Source organism: Podarcis cretensis (assembly GCF_951804945.1).
Source record: "Podarcis cretensis genome assembly, chromosome: 2".
NCBI classification, from domain to species: Eukaryota; Metazoa; Chordata; class Lepidosauria; order Squamata; family Lacertidae; genus Podarcis; species Podarcis cretensis.
The window spans coordinates 83,646,159-83,672,408 of record NC_137171.1 but is presented as its reverse complement, the minus strand read 5'-3'; the positions used below and the strand labels follow the sequence as shown (position 1 = coordinate 83,672,408).

The 26,250-nt window shown below is 40.3% G+C and overlaps 1 protein-coding gene across 13 annotated transcripts in view; it reads left to right on the top strand.

Moving 5' to 3' along the window:
- Positions 1-26,250, top strand: part of ERC2 (ELKS/RAB6-interacting/CAST family member 2) — a 530,269-nt gene that overhangs the window by 207,776 nt on the left and 296,243 nt on the right. For 8 of the 13 annotated variants that reach the window (XR_013835709.1, XR_013835710.1, XM_079964992.1 and 5 more), the window contains 4 exons: positions 4,997-5,134; positions 9,811-9,951; positions 11,530-11,670; positions 16,388-16,423. Coding sequence is in view for 11 of the 13 variants with exons in the window: in XM_079964992.1 (XP_079821118.1) it covers positions 4,997-5,134; positions 9,811-9,951; positions 11,530-11,670; positions 16,388-16,423 (456 nt within the window). In the remaining 2 variants the exon portion in view is untranslated. The remainder of the gene's footprint in view (positions 1-4,996; positions 5,135-9,810; positions 9,952-11,529; positions 11,671-16,387; positions 16,424-26,250) is intronic. The other 5 variants (XM_079964988.1, XM_079964987.1, XM_079964996.1 and 2 more) reach the window with 1 other exon arrangement.

The following is a 26,250-nucleotide window of genomic DNA, read 5'->3' as shown; positions in this document are numbered from 1 at the left end:
AAAAATACTGCAAATAAACCTCTGAATGTTTTTTTTCCTTTCTCATCGTATTTTAAAACAAATCCTTAAGAGGTACTTTCCATTAATCGTTGTAATGTCATTTTATCATTACCTGCAAATTCCAAAACACCATTTCGTCTTAAAACTCGATAATGAAGGTTATTTCTTTTAGTACTTAAGCTTCTATAGGATCATAAAGCTTGTCTGCAGGTGAGATTTAGTTAAATCCTTTGAATATTTAAGAAGCATTCCTGAACCTTTCGCCAAAAAAGTGACAAGATTAGCACGTAAAAGTTTATTGACAGGATGCATAATTGAAAAGATTGCGTGTGAAAGTTTTTAATGATTTTTAATAGATATAGTGGCAGTTTTAAATGCTGTGATTATACCTATTTATTGAAATACCAAAGGATTATGTGAAGTCATTTTCATAGGTAATGGTGCAACAGCACTGCAACCAAAGCAGGTGGAGATTACATGTTAGCAATGCATATGGTGTTCAGCTTGTCTGGTCTTGTCAGCTGCTTCCATGCTGGTTAGAAATAAAATTAACACCAATGCCAGCTGCTTGTTATCTGGTATATAATATAATATAATATAATATAATATAATATAATATAATAGTGTGTTTGTGTGGATTTAAACTTTTTTAAAAGACCTGCTATTGAATAAAAAAAAATCCTTCATCTATACATACAAATCTTAAACTTTGTTGCTTTTTCAGTTATTTATTAAAAGTTTATCTATTTACCACAAAGGTTAAATCCAAATGCCTTGACTCTGTCTGTGTAAACAAAGCAAGTAACAGTACCCTATTTCTATGTAATCAACTTGTGAAATAGTTTGCATAGTTTCACTTAAATACTAATAGATTAGTTATGATAATTTCAAATTAACTTATTTAATTGCACACATTACTATTATTACTATTGTTATTGAAAAAATTATACTGCCCATCATCACAAGATCTCAAGGCGATTCACAGAATAAAATGCAAGGTACAAGTAAATAGTTAAAACGAAAACAGCAAAACAATAACCCCCCTTTCCCGCAAATCCATGTAAAAGGCTGTAGAATATTAATCAGCCAAAGGCCTGATTAATAAGGAACATTTTTATGTGGTGCCTAAAAATACACAGTGGTGCCTCTAGTTACGAACTTAATTCATTCCAGAGGTCCGTTCTTAACTTGAAACTGTTCTTAACTAGAGGTGTGCTTTTGCTAATGGGGCCTCTTGCTGTCGCTGCACCGCTGGCACACGATTTCCATTCTCACCCTGGGGCAAAGTTCTCAACTCGAGGTAACCCTTCCAGGTTAGCAGAGTTTGTAAACTGAAGCATTTTCTAACCTGAGGCGTTTGTAACTCGAGGTACCACTGTATAATGAAGGCGCCAAGCGACCCTCCCAGTGAGAGCATTCCACAGATGGGGAGCCACTGCAGAAAAGCCCCATCCTCGTGTTGCCACCCTCCAGACCTCGTGTGGAGGAGGCACATGAAGAAGGGCCTCAGATCTATACAGAGTCTGGGGTGGTTTATATAGGGAGAGGCAGGCCCTTGAGGTCCTTGCAGTAAATCCTCTGAGAATCACTAAAGTTACTCTCAATAAAGTGTGCACAGGAGTAGAATTGTCTGCTGCCAAGGTGCTTGGCCTTCGTTGGCACCCTGAACGTGACTCTTAACTCCTTAAGCTTTGTTTACAGCTGACTTACTCAGTATTGCACTCAGCACACACTTTGCTCCTTAAGCTCACATGTAGCTGCTGTGTGGCGGAAATCTCAGCTTCCTACCTCTGGTCACTTAACAAACACACCTTTTGTTTTGTAAATGCCTCCTTTCTCACCCAACATTTGGCCTTCCCCTTTTATTTAGGGAACCCCTCCCTAAGGAAATAGAACCTTTTAAGGCCATTCATCCTGCCCAGACTCCCTGGTATCCAGTCTGCCTGTTCTCCGTGGGTCACTCCAGGACAGGTTACTCCAACTCCGGATAGCCTTTTCTTTCTACCTCCTCTAAAGGAAGCTGCCATACTGAATCAGACCATTGGTCCATGTAGCTCAGTATTGTCCATGCTGGCTGGTAGTGGCTTGCCAGGATTTCCGAGAGGGAGCCTCCCCAAGCCAGGAGAGAGGGGAGAGGCAGTGAGAATCTGGTGTGGTGCAAACAGAGCAGCAGATACTTGCTGTGCTTGCGCCACACTGACCTTACCACCTCACCCCTCCCAGTATGCACAGTGATGTGGCTGATGGGAGGCCAGCAGCATGGAAGATTCCAATGCCAGCCACTCACCTGTTAATATGTGCCAATTTTGCATTTATTTCTATGAATCAAAAAGCAACAGGAAGATCTTCTTGGGTGTGAAAGGGAAAGGTGGAGAAGAAATGTCATCTGTTATATTTTTATTGAAATATATGAGCTCAAAGTTCTCAGTTACTGTACCCGAATCTTGCTGCCCCTCCAACCAAAGCTGCTGTTATGAAGCTATCAGGGTTTTACACCAGCAGTAACATCCCTTTTCTGCTATCTTCAAGCTATGAGCAGAGCTTCATGTCTAAAGGTATTTATGAATTGGTGGAGATGCCTATACTTTGCAGCATATGCCCTTTACATCTGCGAAAAACATTTTTAGACCTGTTGTCTTGGATAAATTTTGTGTCATGTTTAAAAACGTCTCTAAGAGAAAGGAGATGTAAATGTACTGAAATAAGCAAATGACAGAGGGGAATAACGTTTCAAATTAATATTTCTGGTGTACATAGCATAATAGAATCGTAACGAAAGAGCATGGCCAAGCTCTCACTTTTAATTGCATGTTTTCAGTTCATTCTTTTTGGTTGTCTTGTCCCCATCATTTTAAGAGTACAGCTTACTGGATGTAAAATGTGCAGTGGCTCTAGTATTCCACAGGGTGTCATGAGGTAGTTGTTAGAACCGCTATTAGTGCAGAAAGGAAATGAACATGGTCTACCCTCTTCTGAACACTAACAAGTGTTCTGTTTCTAGATTCAGGTAGGTAGCTGTGTTGGTCTGATGCTGACAAAATAAAAAAATAATATTAAAAAATTCTCCAGTAGCACCTTAGAGACCAACTAGGTTTGTTCTGGTATACCCAGAACAAACTTAGTTGGTCTCTAAGGTGCTACTGGAGAATTTATTCATTTTTTAATTTAAGTGTTCTATTTGGTGGTATAATGTGCACTATAAAACAACTGGTTCTTAGCTCTTTAGCATGTATTCCTTTTTTTCTGCATCAGATGAAACACATAAATTAAAGCATTACTGTGGACAGATCCTTTTCCAGGCAGAGCCATTCCACCTTCTCACACAACATGCACAGGATTATTCTGTTTCCCTCTATAACCCAGGGTAGCAGTGGTCCCTGAAACTTGCTTTATTTGTTTGCTTAGCTTTTAAAAGGCACTTGGGCAAAGATAGGATGTTACTTTAGCTGCTGCGGCACACGTTTCTCCTTGCATAACTGTATACAGAGCACTGCCATATGCCAACAGAGACTGATGCCTTACAGCACAATTCTGTTGGCCATGTGGCAAGCTCCATTTGTTTTAGTGATGCTTAAGCATTGCATAACTGCAAGCTACACTACTTGAATAACTGGGGTCATGCTGGAAAGGGATAAGGTGAGGAGAGTTCAGGAAATATATTCACTCAAAGCCAGTCAGTGATACCCACAGTGAAAAGGAATGCTAATTATTTCCATTGCTCTCAAGTTGCACAATATAAAGAGGGCATGATTTGTTTGAGATATGCCATTTCATACTTACTTGACCTGATTCATGCCAAGGATTCTTTCCTCTTAAGAGCCTGCTGTTGAGTGTGAATTACAAAGGACCAAATCATATGCTGGCTTTACACTAGCGGCATCCTTAGGTCAGCTGTCATCTCCATTTCATTTTCTGTGATTGTTACAATGATAGAGGAAGCAGCAGCTGAAGGCTTGCCCTCTACCTAATTAACATGCTGCAAAGGGTTACCAGAAACACCCTCCTGAAAGGTATTAATCACTCATCTCAAGCACTTGCATTTCCCTTCCGTGCAACGATGTAACAGCTCTGCGCTGAATGAGTTGCAGTGCCGTGTTGGATGTTTGCTGCTGCAACAAATCATATTTTAAACCCCCCATTACTGAAATGAAAATCCTATTCGGGTCTTCTCTTGAAGACAGTACCAAGGCATGATGCAGAATGCAGATCTCCACTATTTGAATTGGGTGGAAGGTCTGCACAATAAGGATATTTAAAAGTATGTTATCAGCAGCAGCAGCTTCATAGTTAAATAGTGATTAAATATGACATATGCAGTACCATCTAGCTCCCCTGGAACCATGGAAAAGCTAGTTCTCATTGTACCCTTGATTCCTGGGTGCTCCTGTATGCTGCCATACACCCTTGTAGCAGCATCTAGTGCCTAACAGAAGTTCTGCCATGAACCATCCTACTCCCCTTTTAGGGAAGTTTTGGTACGAAAAAAGGGGTATAGGAACCTCTGCATCCTAAAGTAAGTGTATATTATTAGGAACATGCTAACCATTGCTTTTTTTCTAGAAAAATAGGTGCCGGTACTCACCATAAAGTTGTTACAGTAAGTGCCACACTTTTTAACAACAGCAAAAAAGATGTGCCAGGACTGCGTAGCCTTGAGTACCTCCTGAAAAAAAAGCACCGATGCTAACACTTCAACAAATCTAAAATAAATCAATTTCAAGCATAAGTTGGAAACTCACTTTAAGGGTTGAACTGAGTGAGGTTGCCTTGCACTGAGATCTTTCTGTTTTGTTGGCTGTTGGAGATTCACAGAGGTTAAAATCAGAACTGAATGATTTCAGACTATGAACATTTCAGAAATGTGTTTGCTGTATTTTAACCCCCCCCCCACACACCAAGTGTTCATGAATTGCCTACTTTTGCCAACGGAGCTTGCCATTCTAAAGCCTCCTTTTCATAATCAGTACTGAGTAACCTTGCATTCTTTGTTTTAAAGATTGAAAATCTTCAGGAGCAACTTAGGGATAAAGACAAACAACTAACCAATTTGAAAGACAGAGTGAAGTCGCTGCAGACTGATTCCAGTAACACAGACACGGCTCTAGCAACGTTGGAAGAAGCTCTATCAGAGAAGGTATGGTTTTGTTGAACACATCCTTTTAGGAGCAGGTTCTGATGTTCTAGCTGCTAGTTCGATTGCACAAATAATTGCACACAATAATTCTGCTCTTGGGGGCAGTATTTGCACTGCATGGTTTGGGAGTCCCAGTGCCAGGGGGATTTCTGAACAATCAGACATCATGGAAGCTGCTGCTGGAACATTTGTAAGTGTCCAGACACTGTAAGTGTGAAGAGGATTAGCCCCCGTTGCGTCCTTGCTCAAATTAAGCTGCAGTTACTTTTGTGTTGCTAACAATTTGAGATAACTGTGGTATTGCTGGAAATAAGCAGTTGAATGTGCCCGATACAGAGCTTTCAGCCACTGCAATTTAGTTTTTGCTTGCTTTTGTGATAAAATGCATGTAGATTAGGCCTGTAAGGGGGATAGATATATACAGCAGGAATGCTTGCCAAGGCAAATAATACTAGAAAGGATACATTGTTGGGATTTCATCATGTTAGTGGTTAATCAAAGACAACATGGTGTATTAGGGTATTTTAACATGTGTTTTCAACATCTAGCTCATGGAGATTACAGTTCAATTAATCTTCGTTTTGTGCTTTAGAATTATGTTGTTTAACCTTTAATAAAATATAAAAATTAAAGCATGATTAACAGCACAAATGCTTTTGGGATCATGCTTGTACTATTTGGGAAGGAAAATATTTTTTAACAATTTTAAGAAATGTCCGTAAGCCATAACTTTATACGACAGCTTCCTATTAAAACAGAGGATGGCCAGACAATTTCACTGAATTTTGAGGAAGCTACTTTCCATACCAAACTTTGGAGAGACAACAAATAGAATCAGTTTATCCACAATAACATTAAAATCAAGATGCGGAAAATATTTAAAATATGCAACCCTCTCAAAAATGTACCCCCCCTTCTGTTCAGTTTGATCAACGTCATTTTGAGTATGGTTGGGCCAAACTTGAAAAGGGGCTGCAACACCTGACCTGTGACCTGGCTAGCTTCCCTACCCTCCCTGATACTCCTTCCCCAAGAAGCAAAAGCATTTTGCTTCTTGTCTCCCCAACCCCAGTCCCTTTGACAGAGATGCGCAACCTCAGGCCTAGGGGCCAGGTACAACCTTCCAGGCCCCTCTCTTTGACCCTCAGGAGTCTCCCAGATCACGCACCCTCCTGAGGCACCCACAAACGTGCCACCCCTTCTTTGCACTCTCCTTGAATGTTTTCATCTGGAAGGAAAGCACCCCTGAATTCTGATGATGCTTCTTGTTGGCCCGGATGGAGGCTAGAGAGGGGTGTTTGAGTGTAAAGAAACTAGCCTGCTGTACAAAGGGAAGTCCTCCCACATTAGTTGCTCTGCCCACTTTTGCCTCTTGCCTCAGCGACCAAAGGTGTGGGGTCCCTGGAAGGTTGACCACAAGGGAATGCGACCCTTGGTCTGAAGAAGGTTCACCAACCCTGCCCTACGGCAAGGATTTTTTCTTTCTTGTAAAGTGGGACAATTGAAAGGGAGTGTGGGAGTGAGGAATCAAGGGTCTGGGCCAAATTAGTCTCAAAACACACCATTTATTTCAGGCAAACTTATAGAGGAAGTAGGGAGGCTTTGAGAGGGATGGGAGATTGGACTGCGTGAGCGTTCTAGTCAAACACTGAAATGGATTGCACACTTAAAAAGCCTTATTGTTTTTTGGGGGCCTAATAACAGAAGTTCCGTGCCTAACTGGAAACTTGTGTTGCCCATATAAACACTAAAGTGACACATTTCCTCATGCCTCACTCTCCTACATGAAGTTTCCATGGCTGTGGACTCTACTGCCCATATCTGTTGTTGTTTTTTGCAATCTTAAGTGTAGCACTAATGAGAGAGAGAGAAAGGCTGTTCACTTAGAACAGTGATGGCCAAACTTGACCCTCCAGCTGTTTTGGGACTACAGTTCCCATCACCCCTGACCACTGGTCCTGTTAGCTAGGGATGATGGGAGTTGTAGTCCCAAAACAGCTGGAGGGCCAAGTTTGGCCACTACTGACTTAGAAGCTACAGTGAGAGAGAAGGTGAAGACCAACAACTTCCATGAGGGGTGGTTTGGGACTGAGGGTATTGAAACTGGGGCAGGAGGAGACCTGTTAAAGGAACAGTCTGAATTAGCTTTCCAAATAAGCATAGCATTATTCTCTTCCCCATTCCACAATCTGTGGAGATGTCAGGGCAATCATAGGCATTGTGAGGGTTAGCCTGCCCATGAGGCAGACTGAGGCAGCTGCCTTGGGTGATGGAATCCCATGAGACGGAGCCCCTGTGGGTTCCTTGGCTGTTCCTGCCCCTTCCCCTGCTGCCAGAGGAGGGAAGAGAAGCAGTGAAGGCAGCTTCAGGCAAGTTCTCATGAGATCTTGCAGAAATCTCATGAGAGCTCGCAGAAATCGTGTGAGATTTTTCTGGAAGCTGCTGTGCGATCTTGGTAAGTGAGGCTTTGGTGAGAGGGTGAGACTGCTGAGGAGGCAGCACCTTCAGTTTTGCCTCAGGCAGTGAAAAGGGATGGGCTCCCGTGTTCATAGTTAATATCCCCCAGTACCTGTAATGTACGTTCAAGTGTAGGCATTGACTCAAGAGATAACACATGTATGAGAAATCTAGAAACCCTTATTCAATGTTTTAACAAGACATCTTTCAAAGGCAAAAACAGGAACAGTGATTAACTTGGGACAGGCAAAAGAAAACAGGAACAGTTAGCTTCTATTCCGACGTTGAGCATCGTTGCTACCTAGGAGCCTTGAATGATTTTCCTGCAAAACTAGCGAACTCTGAGCTTTCAGACAACACAGGAATCAAGTGTATAGGAACCCAGGCTTATCCATGTGGTCCATCTCAATATCCTCACAGGGTGAGGTACACATTTACATATGATAATATCCAGTAATAATCATATGTTAAATGAATACTCTCAAACTTTGTTTGACTTCAAGCGGATGCCTAAAGTATATCTAAATTTGTCAGTGCTGTAATTTGCCTTACTTACTTTAGAAGGTGAACCAGGATTATGTGCAGTTCAGCATTGCTATCAACCTAAGGACTTCCAGTTCTTCTGTAAAAAAAAAGATTTTAAAATGCAGTAGCTAATAATACCTGTTCTATATCAACATTCTTATTTCAAGATCTATCTCAAGATCATTGGTCTTAGAGTTGATTATTTTTCTATGTCAAAAAGCTCCAAATGTGTATGCTTGAAAATTCCCTTGACTGAGGCCTTATTACTTGGTTAAATAAATGTCTTCTCTTGAATGTTAAAAATCTCACAATAATATTAAACATTAGTTATATATTTGTACATGTAGCACAATGCCCAGCTTTTCCCATACATAACAGAAAGCACTTTCATGTCATGTACTATATTGTATTACAGTAGAAAAGAACTAAGCTTATTGGAGAAACACAAATATTTGCACTTCCTTTTAAGTGAGTGTGCACTAACTGCTACCTTCTGAAATGAAGCTTACATTTACACATTTACATTTACATGTATTTTTGGTTTCTATGGAAGCCGCCCAGAGTGGCTGGGGAGGCCCAGCCAGATGGGCGGGGTATAAATAATAAATTATTATTATTATTATTATTACACCTGAGTACATCTCCTGTCAGAGAGTATCATAATATGATACTAGCTCAGGCTGAGATAGCAGTACAGTGGTACCTCTGGTTACATACGCTTCAGGTTACAGACTCCGCTAACCCAGAAATAGTACCTCGGGTGAAGAACTTTGCTTCAGGATGAGAACAGAAATTGGGCTCCGGCGGCGCGGCAGCAGCAGCAGGAGGCCCCATTAGCTAAAGTGGTGCTTCAAGTTAAAAACAGTTTCAGGTTAAGAACGGACCTCCGGAACGAATTAAGTACTTAACCTGAGGTACCACTGTATATTGAAAACAGTTGTTTGCCCAGTAGGAAGAGAGAAGAGGGTAGTTGCACTGGAAACATAAGCTTACGTCCTTCTAGGAAAACCATTTATAGATCAACACTCCCTTTTCAAAACTGACTTACAATGGGATACAGGGAGATGATATTGTGGATGGGGTAGGGAATCAAAAGGTCATTTGACAAGGTAGGATGCACAGTTTGTGACCCATCAAGCCAAATACTACAATTCGCCTGCCCTGCATGGAAACAGACTAGTGGCTCAGCAGATTCACTGCTGGTCTAGGAATTCAGAAGCAGAGGGGTGTTCTCAAGCACTTGGCAAACCACAACATGCTGGCTGATAGGCTGTGTTGAACTCAATAGGTCATATTTGTGAAGCCAGACGTATGTGCATTGAGCTGAGTGTGCAGTTTCTTGGATTGTGACCTCATTCTTGATGTTCTTCTAATGACAGCAAATCCAGAATGACTGTTTAAAAGGAATTTATTATTTGAGCCTCTTATAAGCCCCCATTTGTAGAATGCTCTCCCCAGAGAGGCTCACCGGGTGCCTTCATTACATATCTTTAGATGCCAGGTGAAAACATTCATCTTTTCCCAGGCCTTTGGCTAATGTTACGTATTTTTGTGGTTTTATATTGTAAAGCACCCTATGATCCTCAGATGAAGGATGGTGTGTGTGTGTGTGTGTGTGTGTGTGTGTGTGGTGTCACATATTTTCCAAGCTGCTGGTTCAAGTTATAAAGTGTAACCATGTTTTCACTATTTAGGAGAGAATTATAGAGCGATTAAAGGAGCAGAGGGAAAGAGATGACCGTGAAAGGATTGAAGAAATTGAATCCTTTAAAAAAGAAAACAAAGACCTGAAGGAAAAAGTTAATGCTTTGCAAGCAGAGCTAACAGAAAAAGAGGTCAGTGTTTGCAATTAATTGAATATTTGTATTGCTGTGAATCAAATTGCGTATAGTTTTACAGTCGCAGAGTGAGATGTTTCAAGTGAAAGCAAATATATTTAAATAATTTAGGATGTAATATCTCCAAAACAACCATATTTCTGGGCTTCTAACTTTTACATATAATTTAATAATGGCTGGGCTTCAAACATGCCATTCCAGGAAGAGAAACAATTTGGACCCAGCAGAGGCTTCCAGGAATTAAAGGTTACTTCATTTCTGTCCTTATCTTTTTAACTTTGCTTTGCACGATTGTGCTAATTGTAGCTGTAACCCAGGAAGTCCCCGATTCAAAACTCACTTCAGCTATGAACTATCTAGGTGGCCTTAGCCAAGGCATTTTTTTTCCACCTCACCCCTCCCACTCTCAGCTGCAGATGGCCTTCATAAGACTGACTGTTGTAAGGATTACACAGATAACATATGCAAAGTTCTTTGAATAACATACTGTGGCATGTAAATAATGGCGGTAATGAGAACAATGTCACACTATAATTTTTTCGTTGAGCCCCATAGGCGTAGCCAGAATTTTTGTTAGGGGCCAGGCATCTGCTGGGGGGGGGGAACCTTAATTAATTGAGTACTTTCCATGCTTTTCAGTAAATATTGTGTCCCCTTCCCCATGCTGAGCCCTACCATCCTGTCCCTTTGAGAACTGATAATAGCAGTAAAGGGGAGATGAGACACATTAAGGAAGTTATTGTATAATCGCACCCTGTCGGAAAGAACCAGAGACAAACAAGCCTAAAGTTGTGTCACTGTGTTGGCTGGACCTATTCAAAATGCCTCTCAGACTTAATGTGATAGCACTAGAATTATGTCCTGCTCCTGGTGGCTAGTACTTGGGCGTGTTTATGAGATTGTTCTTTTGAGGCTGCAGTGGAAATATTTGCTGTTATATATATATATGTCAGAATCCATGGTTTTTCCACAACTGTGTTTGCAAATGTATGTTCTGTTTAATGATTAATAATATTAGTGATGTCTTAATATTTCCCCGTTGTGTTGGTGCAGAGGCTGAGATATCTGCATAAATTGGAAGCCCCCTCCGTCTCCCCTGTAAACCGGCAGGTCTGCAACTCCACATAAATATAAGAAGCCCATATTTTGTTGTTGTTGTTTAAAGTGGGTCCACTGCACTTGCTTAGAGAGAGAAGAGCCCCAGTAAAGAATCAAAAGAGGTTCACTGAACTTAATAAATATCCACTACTGTCCGTGATCATCAGTTTACTTTCAGTTAGGCCAGAAGCAGGGCAAGTGGGCAGTGTATATATATTACATGTGCCCACAGAGGCGCTATGCTCCTATGCTGTTGATTTCCTCTAAGCTCTTTGCAGCAGGGACTAAACATGGCTTTCTACCCATGGCTCATTACCTATGTGCTTTGGAACATAATTGCAGCTGTGCTTTAGAGGACGGCACCTCACAGTCTCCAAGCCTGCTGTAAAAGGCTTAGTAGGGATTAAAAATTGGTTCTATGTTTTCTGGTAACCTTCTCTTTCAATTGTCTCTTTTATATATATTACATGTATTTAGTCTAGCTTAATTGACCTCAAAGAACATGCATCATCATTGGCTTCGGCTGGACTGAAAAGAGACTCCAAGTTAAAGTCTTTAGAAATAGCCATAGAGCAAAAGAAGGAGGAGTGTAGTAAGCTAGAAGCACAACTGAAAAAGGTAAATACTAACAACAGATCTTATTTCCAATGCATGCCTGCGTTTCTGCAGTGAAATATGTCATCTGTTAGTTTCGAGTCGAAACTACTGTTAATGAATGGAAATGTGTTTGTTTATTAAGCTTTAAACCTGTCGGCAGTTTTAAAATAATAATACTGTATTATTATTGCCATTTTAAAAATTTGTCTTCAGCAGAAAAGCCATGTAAATATATACGGGAACATTTTTTTTTTATGTACAGCATATTTAATCACATTTAGTCTAAATGATTTTGTCAAAATGATTTGGAAATCATGTTAGCACATTTCTACCATACATTGTTTCTCTTTCTTATGTGAGTTAGTATTGTGTATGTTCATCGTTGAAACACAAACTCATGGCATACTTCTTGGTTTCAGCATCATGTTTGCCTTCCACACCTTGTAAACGGGCTCATGTTGCCAATAGATCATTTAAACAAGGGCACAGTCGGGCCAAAGTTAAGCACATTTAACTCTCATTGAAAGTGCAACTTGGAAAAAAAATCTTTAAATTTGGCTATTGTGTGGCCCATACATCATTGTGGACAGGTGCTTGCAAAGTGATTAACTATATGAACATTAAATTTGACAAGGCAAAAGTGCAAGGTCCCATGTACACCACATGGACAGAAGATTATACTTGTACAATCTTTTGTAAAGTCACAGGCAAGGGGAGAGACAGCCCAGTCCTCATTTCTGGGTTGAATTGCCTGATCAGTGCTTGACAGTTCAAGATAGGTTGCAGCATGCTAAATGTCAAAAAACACACCAAAAGGTAATAATAATCATATATAAACAACATCAAGATGCAACCCCAAACAGTCCTAACTGGACTGAAATCTGAGATGAAACAACCTACCAAAATCAGTGCATTGCACATAATATCCAGTGCACCAATGTAGGTTTAGAATCCATACAATTCAAGGAGTATGCGTGCATGTGTGTGCATGCTGCAGTTAAATTATGTGCTGAAACCACCCCTTTCACTCCAGAAGCTAATGATATATTTGCACTTCATTGCTGGGCGGGTCTGACTCAATACCGTTTGCTGCCTGAAGCAAAGGACAAGATGGCGACCCTTCCATTTCAGATGCAGAAGGTGACCAGGTTCTCAGTTGAACCTTACTTCAATGCTGCGTCTGAAGACAGTAGGTTGGCTCAGGGGATGCATGCGCAACTGTGTGGCATTCACCTGCTGCCCAAGGTTGCTGTCATCACAACAATACAAACACAACACGTAGGCTAATAGTTAGTAGAGAATATATAATAGAATAATGATATCATTCAAATTATAGGAATAAGCCAATCAAAGTTCATATGTACCATATAACAGAGTGGTAGTGAGGACTGTCAAGCCGTGTGTTCAAAACAGATTTCTAAGGACAGTCTCTCAATAGTCTTTCAAAAGTTTCAACAGAAGACGCCTCAAAAGCCTCAAAAGGACAGTGTCTTTGGACAGTGTCTTCAGGGTTGCTGTCATGGAAGTACTGGCTGTAATAGTGGGCTATGCAGTGCTTAGCACATTAAAGAGCCAGATTTTCACAGATGTAACACATCTCAAGTTTTTATACCAAGTGTTGCTTTAAAAAAAATCTGTATTATTCATCAACCATGTTTAGCAATATTCACTGGTTTGTGAGAAGAACAGGTGCTTCTACAATGAAAGTTTCAAATTTGAGGCGCTGAACAGAAACATGAATTGTTATTGATAACTGACCTCAAACAGTTCTTTTTAATGTATGTTTTATTTGGCAGCGTTGCTTAATTTTAGCTGAAATTCCAAACATTGTGTGAGAAGATGGTCATACAACAGATCTGCATGCTTAGTGTTCAGCCATTTGAACTTTTAGGAAAACCTAAGTTCGTGCATTTGGTTGGTGATGAAAGTGATGAAGTATTGATATGCCTTTGTTCCTATAGGTAGAGAGATGTTTTTTGAAACTTGCATTCCACAGTAGTGATGGGTCAGGAAACATTGGAAAATAAATTCCAGATGAAACTTCAAAAGCATGTTTTTAAATTTATCATTAAAAAAGAAAAACTTGCTTTTGGAAGTTGCATGTAACGTATCATTCCAACACACACACACACACACACACACACACACACACACTTTTTGATTAGTTTTTAAAAGAATGATTGAAAAAGTAGCCCAGTCACAACTGACCTGTTTCTTGTTCTGTTTATGCAGCGAAAACCGACCTGAAAACAGCAATCAGGTGGCATATGGGTCTGTAAGCTATCTCTATATAACAGATCTTGACCTTTTTGCATCAGTGCTGGCTCCAGCATTTTGGGGCCTCTTAGGCATGGTATTGTCAGTGGCCTCCATTAACCTGGAAAAGTTGGGACACGCAAGTGAGAATTTCCTTAGGCTACATCTGATCTTGGATATTCTGTGTGAAGTAAAAATGGCAGCATTATTTCAACCATGGGCCCTCTCTGGTCTTAGGGCTTTAACAGATACCCAACCTGGCCACCTTCTGGAACCCCCTGATTTAAATTATGTGAGGTTTTGGAGTTACGCAGAATTTAAGCTTGGAGTTGTCACATTAATTATCCTACTTTTAAATAAGTGGCATGAGGACTGGAACCTTGTTTTACTTTTTAGCTTCAATTACAATTCTTTGTGCCTCCCCTTAATAATTAGTATGATCATCTTTCCAACAACTGCTGGTGTTTAGTTCCCGCTGGCTACAATAACAGCAAGGTGTAATCAAGAAAGCATGTGGTATGCCTAAAGTTAATTTGTAGAGGTTAGGGCTTTTTCCTGTTATTTTCTCTGATTTTCTGCTAGTTCTTCTTTTCATATATTTTTGAGCTAGGAAATGGATAAAACAGGGAAACCAGTTCACCAGCATCAAAATTCTTTCAGCTTTCAAAACGCCTTGCTGCTTTTCAAGCTGGCATAATTATATACCAACTGCCTTGCCTTGGGGAGGGGAACACAGAATCTATACAAGAGAACTGCAACAGAAAGTGAAACTCACATATTTTATTACAGTATATTATACTGTAGGGTTATCATATTTCAAACAGTAAAAATCAGGACAGGAAAGTTGTTGAGCAGTTTTCCAGATATGTCTGGGAAATTCCGGACGTATGGCAACACTGCTATAGTGTATCTTGAAATAATATATATATTGCATACCTATCCATTTCCCTTGAATGGAGATAAAAAAAAACATACTGTACAGTTAAAAATGAACACTAGGATATCCAACTTTACAGATGACAGTCCTCTATATGAAGGACTGTCGGCTCTCTATTTCAAGGTATTGTCTATTTGATGGGCCTATCTGGTTAAAAGATCAAGAATTATCAGAAGGGAGGGCAGAGCCCTTTCAGTTGCCCAATAGCAGATAGCTCCTGAACCATAGAGGTCGTCTCGCCATAGTTGTCCCTGCTGTCTTGCAATGTATACCTATTTAAATTATAGCAAATGTTTCTAAATTTGCATCCGTGCACATAAACTGGCATGCGGCATTTTGTGCAAATCTGTGCCCTCTTTATGATGCATTTGCTCTGTTTTTTGGCGATGTAAGTGGCCACACTAGGCAGGATTATGAAGAGGGAAAACCAAAAATGCCATGGGAGAGATTCAGTTCACACCTGGGATTCTGAGGCCTCCTCTGAAATTCAAGGAGGGGCTCTTTGCTGCACTTTCTTTCAATGCAGCAAAAGAATCCACAGTGGAGGGAGAAATCTGGACAGCTTCACTGCATCCGTGAATTTTCAGGAGACTCTTTGGATCAGAGCTTAATAAAAGAAAGCTTGCAGTGTTAAAGGCATGAGAGCATTAACAGAGAAATGCCCCAATGGATGTTCGTTTTATAGACATTTTGCCTTCATGAATGAAGAAGTCATAGGAATTTTCTTTGTTTAACGGCTATAAGTAATCCTTAAGCCATTTGTTCTGAAGTGGTCTCAGTGAATACCCTTGATGGAGGCAGTTGTGGATTTTCAATCACTGGCATCCTGTTCAAACCCTACCCCCCATTTCCACCCCAGTGATTGAGTTGTCATGGGGTCATCATAAAGCTGAAGTCCCACAGGGTGGTAGAACTTCAGCGAGACTGCTCTAGAATAAGTGGTTTATAGCTTACAGCATCATTTGTTTTGCTTCCTTATAGACTATTCCACTTCAGAATGTCTTCCTTTTGTTTGCTGCCGCTTAGATTTCCTCACCACTACTGTTTGCCAAACTGTACTGTTCAGAATTCAAATAAAACTGAAATGCAGTTTTGTGTTAATATGAAAGGAAGGCCATAAATTTAATGATAAAGTTTAATTAATCTTTTATTATTACCATCTTTGAAGCTTTGGTGATAAATTGCAGCCTTGGCCAAAAGCACTTCTAGTGATTCATTGCTAGAGACCAGCACTTAATGTATCATCAAAAGTGGACAGCTTTCTGTATTTCATGGGTTATTTCACTTGAGAAAGGGAAAGTAACACAAACCTTAGATTTCTTACTCCAGCTATTCTTTTTTAGGAGCCAAAGTCAACATTTATTTTCCCCCAGTGCCTCTCACTTGCACTAAAGAATGTTTAGAAACTTAAATTTCTACTTTAAAAAAATAAAATTCCAAGTTCTTCTGTGCAAATGTGCTGGATTTGCTGAGCTAATACTGTTTTCCTGGATCTTTCCTTCTTTTCCTGTCTGTGCTTCATTCCTTCCCAACTTTGCAATATAGCAAGCTGAACAGTTGTTCAATCAGATGTACAATCCAGTAAGTCATTTCAGAAAGTGTCCGCTGTAACATACGAAAGCATGAGGATCCATTTAACCACCACCATGTTGTCCTTCTTCCTCTGTGGAGCTTTGCAAAACAATGATGGCTTCATTTGCGTTGTGTTGAAATAAAGTGAGCTTTGCGGACTTTAAGGCTATTATATTTTCAAACGTTTGTGGGAAATTGTGTTTATTAGAAATTGGATCAGTAAGTTTTGCGATCAAATTTGAAGTGCCTTCAGGTCCTCAACTACTTCAGTGTAAGAAAGCATGCAGATATCAGGCTTCGTTGTTATTTTACTGCTATACTCATGGAGTACTTCAGTGGATCCTTCAAATTAAACTTAAGCTCAGGAATGTTATTCAGAATATCTTAAATGAAGAATAAATAGTTACTGTCTATTTTCTTTGTGTTATAAAAAATGCAGTGTGGTAGGTTTCTGGCAGCAGACAGGGAATTGCTACGTCGCAACATTAAATGTTCCTTATAGCAGCCTTTTAAAATGTTGTCACAAACACTTGAATTTTATTTATTAATTGCGTTTTATAAACCACTCCCCCCTGCCAAGGAGCTCATGTACATGGTTTCCCCCTCACCGGTTTATCATCACAGCAGCCCTGTGAGGTAGGTTAGGCTAAGAGACTGCCCTAAGATCATCCAACGAACTTCATGGCTGAGTGGGGATTTGAACTCTGGTCTCCCAGGTCCTAGTCCAACACTCTAATCATTACACCACAATGGCTTTCACAAACATGCTTGCTGGAAGGAGAGAGCTTCTGATATCAATGGGACTTTCTCCCATAGAAATGTACCCAGATGCCACTTACCACAGTGTGCCTTCTTAAAACAGGAAAATACACTCTTGCTGCTTAAGTTTAAATACCGTAATTTAGTTTTAGTTCCATGCAGTGCTTTCCCCCTCTGGGGGTACGCATACCCCTAAACATTTCGTGAACCTAAGTTTGGCCTCATTGAGGGGCAGTATTTCAATATGAATAGGAAAATGGGAGTACCCCTAAACAGTTTTTTTAGGGAAAAAGGCACTGGTTCCATGTGTTTCAACAATGCAAAGAATAAAACATCCAATGGCACCTTACAAACAAACACATCTTATTATGTTGTGTGCTAGAACTTGCTTTAACAGATGTGCCATGCCAGAAACAACACTCAACCCAAATGAATCTGAGTGAATAACTTGACAGTCATTATAAGTAATTTGAGGAACAGCAAGACACATAGACGATTATATATAAATGTATTACATAGATATATCGTCTATAAATGAAAGCATTTTTATATCTTAGTGACAGATTTACACTGATAATGAAAATTATTGTACCTTTTAAAAGGCAGAAAGAATGTTAAAGCTGTATTATAGAAACCTGTTTTTAAATTACATAGTGTTTTGTAATTGCAGGTGGAAGGTGTGGCATGTCTCTAAGGAAAATTTCTGTTATGTGCAGCTAGGGCATTATTCCTCTTCATTGTATTTGAGCAAATTCCACAGTTGTAATGAAAATTTAATGTCCTGGTGAGGAAATAATAGGCCTCATAAAACACACCACATTTATTTATCCAAAATTAGCCTGTAATTACATTTAGTTTTGGGACGCAGGTGGCGCTGTGGGTTAAAAGCCTCAGCGCCTAGGACTTGCCGATCGAAAGGTCGGCGGTTCGAATCCCTGCGGCGGGGTGCGCTCCCGCTGCTCGGTCCCAGCGCCTGCCAACCTAGCAGTTCGAAAGCACCTCCGGGTGCAAGTAGATAAATAGGGACCGCTTACCAGCGGGAAGGTAAACGGCGTTTCCGTGTGCGGCTCTGGCTCGCCAGAGCAGCGATGTCACGCTGGCCACGTGACCCGGAAGTGTCTCCGGACAGCGCTGGCCCCTGGCCTCTTAAGTGAGATGGGCGCACAACCCCAGAGTCTGTCAAGACTGGCCCGTACGGGCAGGGGTACCTTTACCTTTACCTTTACATTTAGTTTTAGGTAGATTCTCATATAAGGTCTAAATTTATTCCTGCTTTGCCATATGTATACTTTTAGATAAGTTACCAACAAAACATCTTCTATTTTGGCAAAAAAAAAAATAAATTAAATTAAAATTACATCTGCAGCAAGATGATTTTAGTAGATGGGAAATGGGTGCAGTTGCTCTTACAGAATGAACTTCATTCCCCATCCCACATCTCATTGGCCCTACTCATGCATTATAGTAAACCATAGTTAATTATTTGTTATTGTTTATGGCCACCTGTCAGGGATGCTTTGGGGTTCATCCACACTTCCGCTTATCCCATGCCTACCAAGTGGTTTTCTGAACATGATTCTAAGCAGTTTTGACTTTGCCCCATCGATTTCCCCTTGAAACCCTAAATCAGAACAAAAAGCATTCAGCAGAAAACCATATTGCTATTTATTCTGATTTAGCACTAAACTGCAGATTTTCCTGAGGGGAAGGAGTGGAGGCAAATGCCCTTAGCATTGATTCCTGCATTGCAGCCGGTTCGACTAGATGGCCCTTGGGTTCCCTTTCAACTCTATGATTCTGATGAATTTATATCCCACCATTCCTCCCAAAGGAGCCGAGTTAATGGTTTGCTATGAATGTGAACAAAGGAACCATTGTTCATTTCGCCCCAAAGAAAGCATGATCTCTGGCCAAGATTTTTTCTTGGCTTACTGATTTTGGTTTATCTGAGCAAACAAACAAACTCAGCCCTGATAATGCAAAGTCAGGAATTTTGATTTCCCACCCCCCTCCTCCTTACACCAGCAGGGAGAAGCAATGGGGCTCAGATTGGCAAGTTCGTGGTAACTGGTTAAGTATGGTTTACGGCAATGTGACAACTGGACCATTGTCAACTTACATGCTTGTGTCGCTGCTGAACATTCATTCATTCATCATTTTATTTGTATGCCACCTTTCCATAGTTAAAACAATGCTCAAGGCGGCTTACAACATGACAAGATTTACAGAATTACCAACATAACAAAAGTCATAAACAATAAATAAAACACATCAAAAAGTACACAGCCAAATGGAAAACAATTTCCACATAAATCATAAAATCTAAAACTAAGAATACAGCATTAATATCAATCACCATTTAAAATGACATAGATAAAAAATAAAAGCAATTTAAAAACAAAACAAAAAAGGAGGCCCCTTTGCCCAGCAGCAGCGGCAGCAGTCCACCAAGGCAGGTGGAGAGAAGTAGGGCAGGGCCCTTCAGGCTTCCAGCAGGTCAGTCCTGAGCAGCAGAATATAAATTGCCTGATATTAATCCAATTCATGAGTACTCTTAAAACCCACTTTATTCCACGTGAAATGATTTCCAGTTTCTTACTTCATATTCAGGAGCTTTCATAGAGTCATAGAGTTGGAAGAGACCACAAGGGTCATCTTGTGCAAGCCCCTGCAATGCAGAAAACTTTTGCCCAACGTGGGGCTTGAACCTACGACTATGAGATTAAGAGTCACAGGTCTGCACCCTCTCCCCATCACGATGAACTTTTCCTGTCTATATGCATAAATGTCTACTTGAGAAGCTTTCTTTTGCTGGAGGGATTACATGAGCAGGTTCTAGTGATGGATTTATATCAAAGGTTCTGCACAGAATCGGAGAGGGTGCATTAAAATCAGGCTTACTCTCACATCCCAGTGCATATGCATCCTGCATTCTTTGAACTGTCCCTAACTCTTCCTCCCCCTTAGATCTCGGTCCTATAACCCAGTTAAGCCGTAGAAGCTGGCTTTTAGCCTGTTAAAGCCAAAAATGATACTGATTTAAATAAAAGTATTTTGATTTAATATGACTCTGGACCAGAGCCAGTGTAGCGTAGTTTTTCATCTAGGGGAGCATATAGAACATCCAGAATTGTATTGCCAAATGGTAGGCCTCAAACTGCTGTTTAAATTCTTTCAACAATAAAACCCAAATTGTAAACTTGACGTTGGCAGCTGCTGTGGCAAGAAAGAACATTGAATTCAATGTGGGGGTTTTTTTGGTTCAGCATTGCGGTCAGCATTGTGAGCCTATTGTGTAATGATCTTTTCCTCTTCCTTTGCTGCATTACTTGTACTGTTATTGATTCCCCCCTTCATAATGAAAATTAAAAGTTAAAATTGACCATAAATTCAACCAATTTACACTCAGACTCCCACAAACAATTGTATTTCTCACTTTTATTTTTTATTTTAATTGGCAGGGCAAAAAGGTGACCAAATCCAATGTCCTGCCTCAAGGCAAAATATGTCTATTGTTCAGTCTACCACACTATACCAAGAAATGAATGTATCTGCAGTAGAAAGAAGAGTAGAAGGGGCCCACCCTAGTAAGAGCATTTACTGAATATTGTAGCTTTTTAAACTGAAACAAGTGCCAGTTTAATGGACAAAATGGCTAAATATTGAAATTCTGACTTCACTTAAAACTTCATTTAGCACTAATTTCTCAAGTAGCTCTTTGGAACATTTGGGAAGGAAGGGCAGCATATAAATATATATATATATATATTTAAACATTTTTTTGCAGATCACTGCTACAGCAGGGTTAGGATCACAGAATTGCAGAGTTGGAAGGGACCATGATATACTCCTTTTTTTCTTTTCTTTTTTGCTATTCTACACTTCTTTTGTATTCTAGGACTTTTCCTTTACCATGGATTTGATTTTTGAAAAAAACAACCCACACACATTTGTGTTAAATGTGGTTTATCTGTGATAAGTAGAGGGGGAAAGATAGTTTTTATGCTGAGACTGTGAAGGGCAGTGCCCAGCACAGTCACTGGGCAAGATGATGAGGGTCTGGATTCTCTCTTGCCTCACACAGCTCTCACATGTCAGGATTGGGTTAAAATATATGCTTCCCTTTCCTCTTGTGTAGAGGGAAAGTGTGTTGAATGGGGGCTTAGGGTTGCATATTTAGCTCCACCCACAAAGTTGTCCTGCTCCCCCTGACCCACTTTTGCTGCCATTGTGTTCAGGATTATGTTTACAGCAGGAATCCTCCATGCATGAAAGCCCCCTGCAATTTACAACCCTGTTTAACAAGGTTTCCAAATTGCACAGGGAGCCTCCATGCGTAGCTAAGGCGCCCCACTGTGGGTGCTACCCTGAACATAGTAATAGAAAAGGCAGGAGAAGGAGGAGCAGCATGACTGAGTAGGGATAAATGTGCAATTCAACACACCCTCTCCACATGAGCAATGCATGAAGTAGGCTTGAGTGGAAAGGGGTTACAAATACTAATAAGGGTAATTAGGGATTGCATACAGAAGATGATTTTTTCCTCTTGTTTAGGAAAAACAAAACCTAATTGTTTTGGAAGAGAGGAGAGCAGGGAGGTTGGCTGACTGATTCTACTGCTTCTCTGTGTTCCAGCATGCCAAACACCAGCCTTAAAACTTTGGTGCATAGGGGCCAAACAGGTCTGAGAGCCGGTGTGGTGTGGTGTAGTGGTTAGAGTGTCAGACTAGGACCTGGGAGACTAGGGGTCTAATCCCTACTCAGCCATGAAACGCACTAGGTGACCTTGGGCCAGTCACAGTGTCCCAGCCTACCTCACAGGGTTGTTGTGGGTATTAAATGAGGAGTGGCAGAACCACACCACCTTGAGCTCTGTGGAAAATAAGGTGGGATGTAAATGCAATAAATAATCAATAATACGTTATATCTGCCATCTCTGTAGGGGTGGAGCAGTCCTTGCTTTTTTTAAGAGCGCCATGAGCTTCTCCAGTTGTCAGCATCCCAAAACTGTTTGGCAAAGATATGCAGGGCTTCCTCTGCTTTCTCTGGGTGGTGTGGTGTTGGGAAAGGCTTTGTTAATACACTACTGGCTAAAGCATTTCACACTTGAAATCCTCATTGTACACAATGTTGGGGGAGGCAACCATCTTCGTGTGCCTCTTCCTCAAGAGGTCTGTAGGGCAGCAACACAAGAATGGACCTTTTTTGTAGTGCCTCCCCACTTTTTGAATGCTCTCCCCAGGGGGGCTTACCTGGCGCTTTCATTACATATATTTAGATGCCAGGTAAAATCATTCGTTTTCTCCCAGGCCTTTGGCTCATTAATCAATCTATGGCCTTTTAAACTGTTGGGGGCGGGGCTTATTATTTCTGTTTGTTACTATGTTATGTATTTTTGTATCTGATCCTCAGATGAAAGGTGGTGTAGAAATAATAATAACAACAGCAACAACAACAATAATTGACAAGCAGCCTTTGTGACAAACCATAAATAGGTAAACTTTTGATTTAATTGAAGCCAGTGGAGCCTTGGTGTTGACTTCTGTCCATGTATGATATTACTGGTGCATATCTATAGCTAACTAATATGGACAAAATGAACAGACATTCCACTATCTCCCGGTTTAGAGCTATTTTGGCCATAGCTTCCATCTTTACTGGTTTGTAGATGATAGTGTTTGAGACAATATCTTCTAGAGTTCCTGAATTTGCCCTGAGGGAATTAGTACCTTGCAGGAACTATTTTTGTTCTACATTAAAACATTGCTATCCATTTGATAGATTATGTTTTTCCAGCTGTTCTGTGGAAATTGAGGACTAATGACAAGAAACATGCAGCTTCTAAGTTCAACACTGCAAATACAAAGGAGGCAAGTTTAAAATTACTTCCTTCACTCAGTCCGAGGTATTAACTAATAATGAACTGAACGTTAACATTCTCTTGAATTCTATATTATTTATCAATACAGTTTGAAGGATCTAACTAAAGTATTTTATTGCATGTATCTTTCTGCTGTCTCATTCTATTTATTCATCATTATATGGCTCTTTTGACTCTTTTAAGTTAAGATGTACTGTTCTTATGTATATGTACCATTGGCAGAAGACTAAGCAGTGCCCATCGCATGCTAATTAATAAAGCACATGTTTTCAATTTCTTTGTATTTGGCACAATTATGTAATATTGGTGTATATAGTAAGTTTGTATGATATGGAGACGTAACTCTGCTACTCCCTGTGCATGCAAGCAAATTAGGGTTCAAGACACCCAAACACAAAATGTGTCTTAGACAAGAGGTTGTATCACTTGGAGAGCCACTTCTCTAAAATAGGAAAGTATGTTAATAATCATTTTTTAAGTAAAATTGTAGTGTTATTAGATGTTTCATTAATGCAGAGACTTGAAGGCCAGTTCATTAATAAGGACTGACCTCTTTGATTCCTCCATATGGCCCCATCTCCTCCTATAAACCAGTGATCAGTGAAGCATGACATTCTGTTTTGAGTATTCATTGTAAAATAATAAAATTTGTGACAATTCATATTCCAAGACATGGGCATACTAAGCAATTCAAGCCATATGTTCTATAGTCATTTTTTTTAAATTCTGTGATCCAACGTGGTTGTATTCTTACACCCGCTTTCTATAAATATCTGGAAAGATGCAAATGATATATTTAATAGCAATTGTTTAAAATTATGTATGGGTCTCCTTTTCTAGTAGCTTAGGTCATGATTCCACACTGACTGTACTGCACTAAAGCTTCAACTCACTGGTTGTAGCATGGACAATTGAAGACTGACAGATCTTGACCCCGAAACAACCATGCATCTTTCTCCCAAGCCTACTTCGACTGGCCACAGCAGTTGCAACCAGGGCTTTTTTTCAGCCAGAACTCAGTGGAACTCAGTCCTAGCACCTCTCAGATGGGTGCCAATGCCATTGTAAGAGAACAAGGGAGGCATTCAGGGTGAGTTCTGGCCTATATTTTTGTAGAAAAATAGCACTGGTTGCAGCCATTCCACTGACCACTGATCGATGGCCTTGGCTACCAAGACTGATGTTGGCAACAGTGAAAAAGAGATGCATTTAACCCACACAGCCGTTTATGGACCACACCGTTCAATGATATAATCATTCCATTTCTCAGTTGTGTCATTATAGATTTGGATTACTGTATGCTGTTAAGTTCATTCAGTGAATACTTTGTGGAACAATGAAGGTGCTTGGAAATTAGTTGGAAAAATGTTTAGACCATCTTGTGCCTGTAAATAATTGCTGAACAGTCTTTTTTTTACATACCTTTAAAAATATGATGTGCATTGTGTTTTAATCCACATAATAGCATTATTCAAGGAACTGGTTAATTTGGTTGAAGGTAATCTGGCATGGCTTGCTGATTGAAGAGTAACTGAAGAGAAGATGGAGAGCTTAAAGTTCTTGTCTTCCTGTCTTTTCTTCTGGCTTCTAAGCAGTTAAACAAGACATTCCTAGCTATAAGAAACAAATAATTGAGGTTCTGTGCAGAATAGGCAGCATGGGGGGGGGGAGGGGGAGTTTCCTCACTATGACCTGTGTGCGAATGGGCTTCCAATAGACATTTGAAGTGAATTCTCCTGTCCCTTGCTGAATTTTATTTTTCAAATTTATAAACTGCTTTACAGCCTAAAGCCATTGAACCAATGTAATATCGTATAACAATGAGATACAGTAAAAGGTCCGAAAACAATTGAAACCACTCCAACAAACTCTAAAGACAGGAAAACAGCCTCTACAAGTGCAAAATTAATAGTCTATAAATGACTGGGTCACGCCTCTGAAAAAGTCTTCTTAAACAAAAATGTGGGTGACTTATTCCAGAGGGCTGGAGCTGCAACACTAGAAGTCCAATTTCTTATACAAACAAAGTGTGCTGTCAGCGATGACCCATCTGAGGGCCATAGTTGAGTTGAGGCAGTCCCTTGAATAACCTGGGCCCAAGTTGTTTAGGGCTTTAAAAGTACAATATTCAGTTGTTCCCAGTAGCATATTTGCAGCCAGTGCAGCTCCCTCAGCAGAGGTGTTAAATGGAGTTGACAGGATACCCAGTCAACAATTTAGCTTCTGCAAGACGCACCAGTGGTTAAGTCCATAGGAAGCTTCACATAGGGTGCATTACACAAATCCAGTCTTGAGGTTACCAGTGCCTGGACCACCGATGTCAAGCTATCTTGAGCTAGGAATGGCTATAACTGACTTACCAACCTAAGCTGGTAAAAGGCACTCTTAGCTAGTAGAGGATGCAGTGGAGGCACCAAAGTAGGCCTTCTTTGTCACCTCATATTAGGCACAGTTACAGTGCTCTAACCGTGTTCAGTCATCTTCAGATTTCTGCCGCTTGCCTTCTAGTCATCTTCCAGTCTGTTTCATCACTCATAAGCTCCTGGTGTACCAGTGAGCAAAGTGAGCTCCACAGCACCAAAGAGGGCACTTGGGAGCAATCATGTTGATGGCCTCTCCCCATTCCAGAGTATTACCAAGGCCGCAGCAATATTGCTAGCTCTCTCTGCTGGAAAATTCTTCAGAGCATTCAGGGATCTGCCGGGTTCCATAAGTCTCTGAGAACAGATTTCATTGGTTTCCCAATGCACAGTAATTGCCACAATAAATCCAAAATGCACCATGGTCCAAGCCATGACAACCAGGTAATTTTAAGTACACTGCCTACATGACCCTTGACTGATGTGATCATAAAAAGCAACAAGGAAAGTCTTGTTTTTTTCAAACAATGGTTGTGAATTAGCTGTCAAAAGGAGAATGTGAACAAACCAGTGTAAGCTTTTTCTTGTATGTGTTTGTGCGTGCGATCTCCTGGAGATCATTTAGATCCATTTTACCCTATTTACACCGCAGACTTCATTCAGTGTCACCCTACAATACTTGAGTTGACATAGTTGAAAATAATTGCTAATTCCTTTGGCAAGAGGAGTTGGCTATATCTTGGCTAAAAAATCAAAAAGCTGAATTTTATTCAGCTAAGTTACTTCAATTTACTTTCAATTTAACACTTACCATTTTAAATGCACCATATAGTACT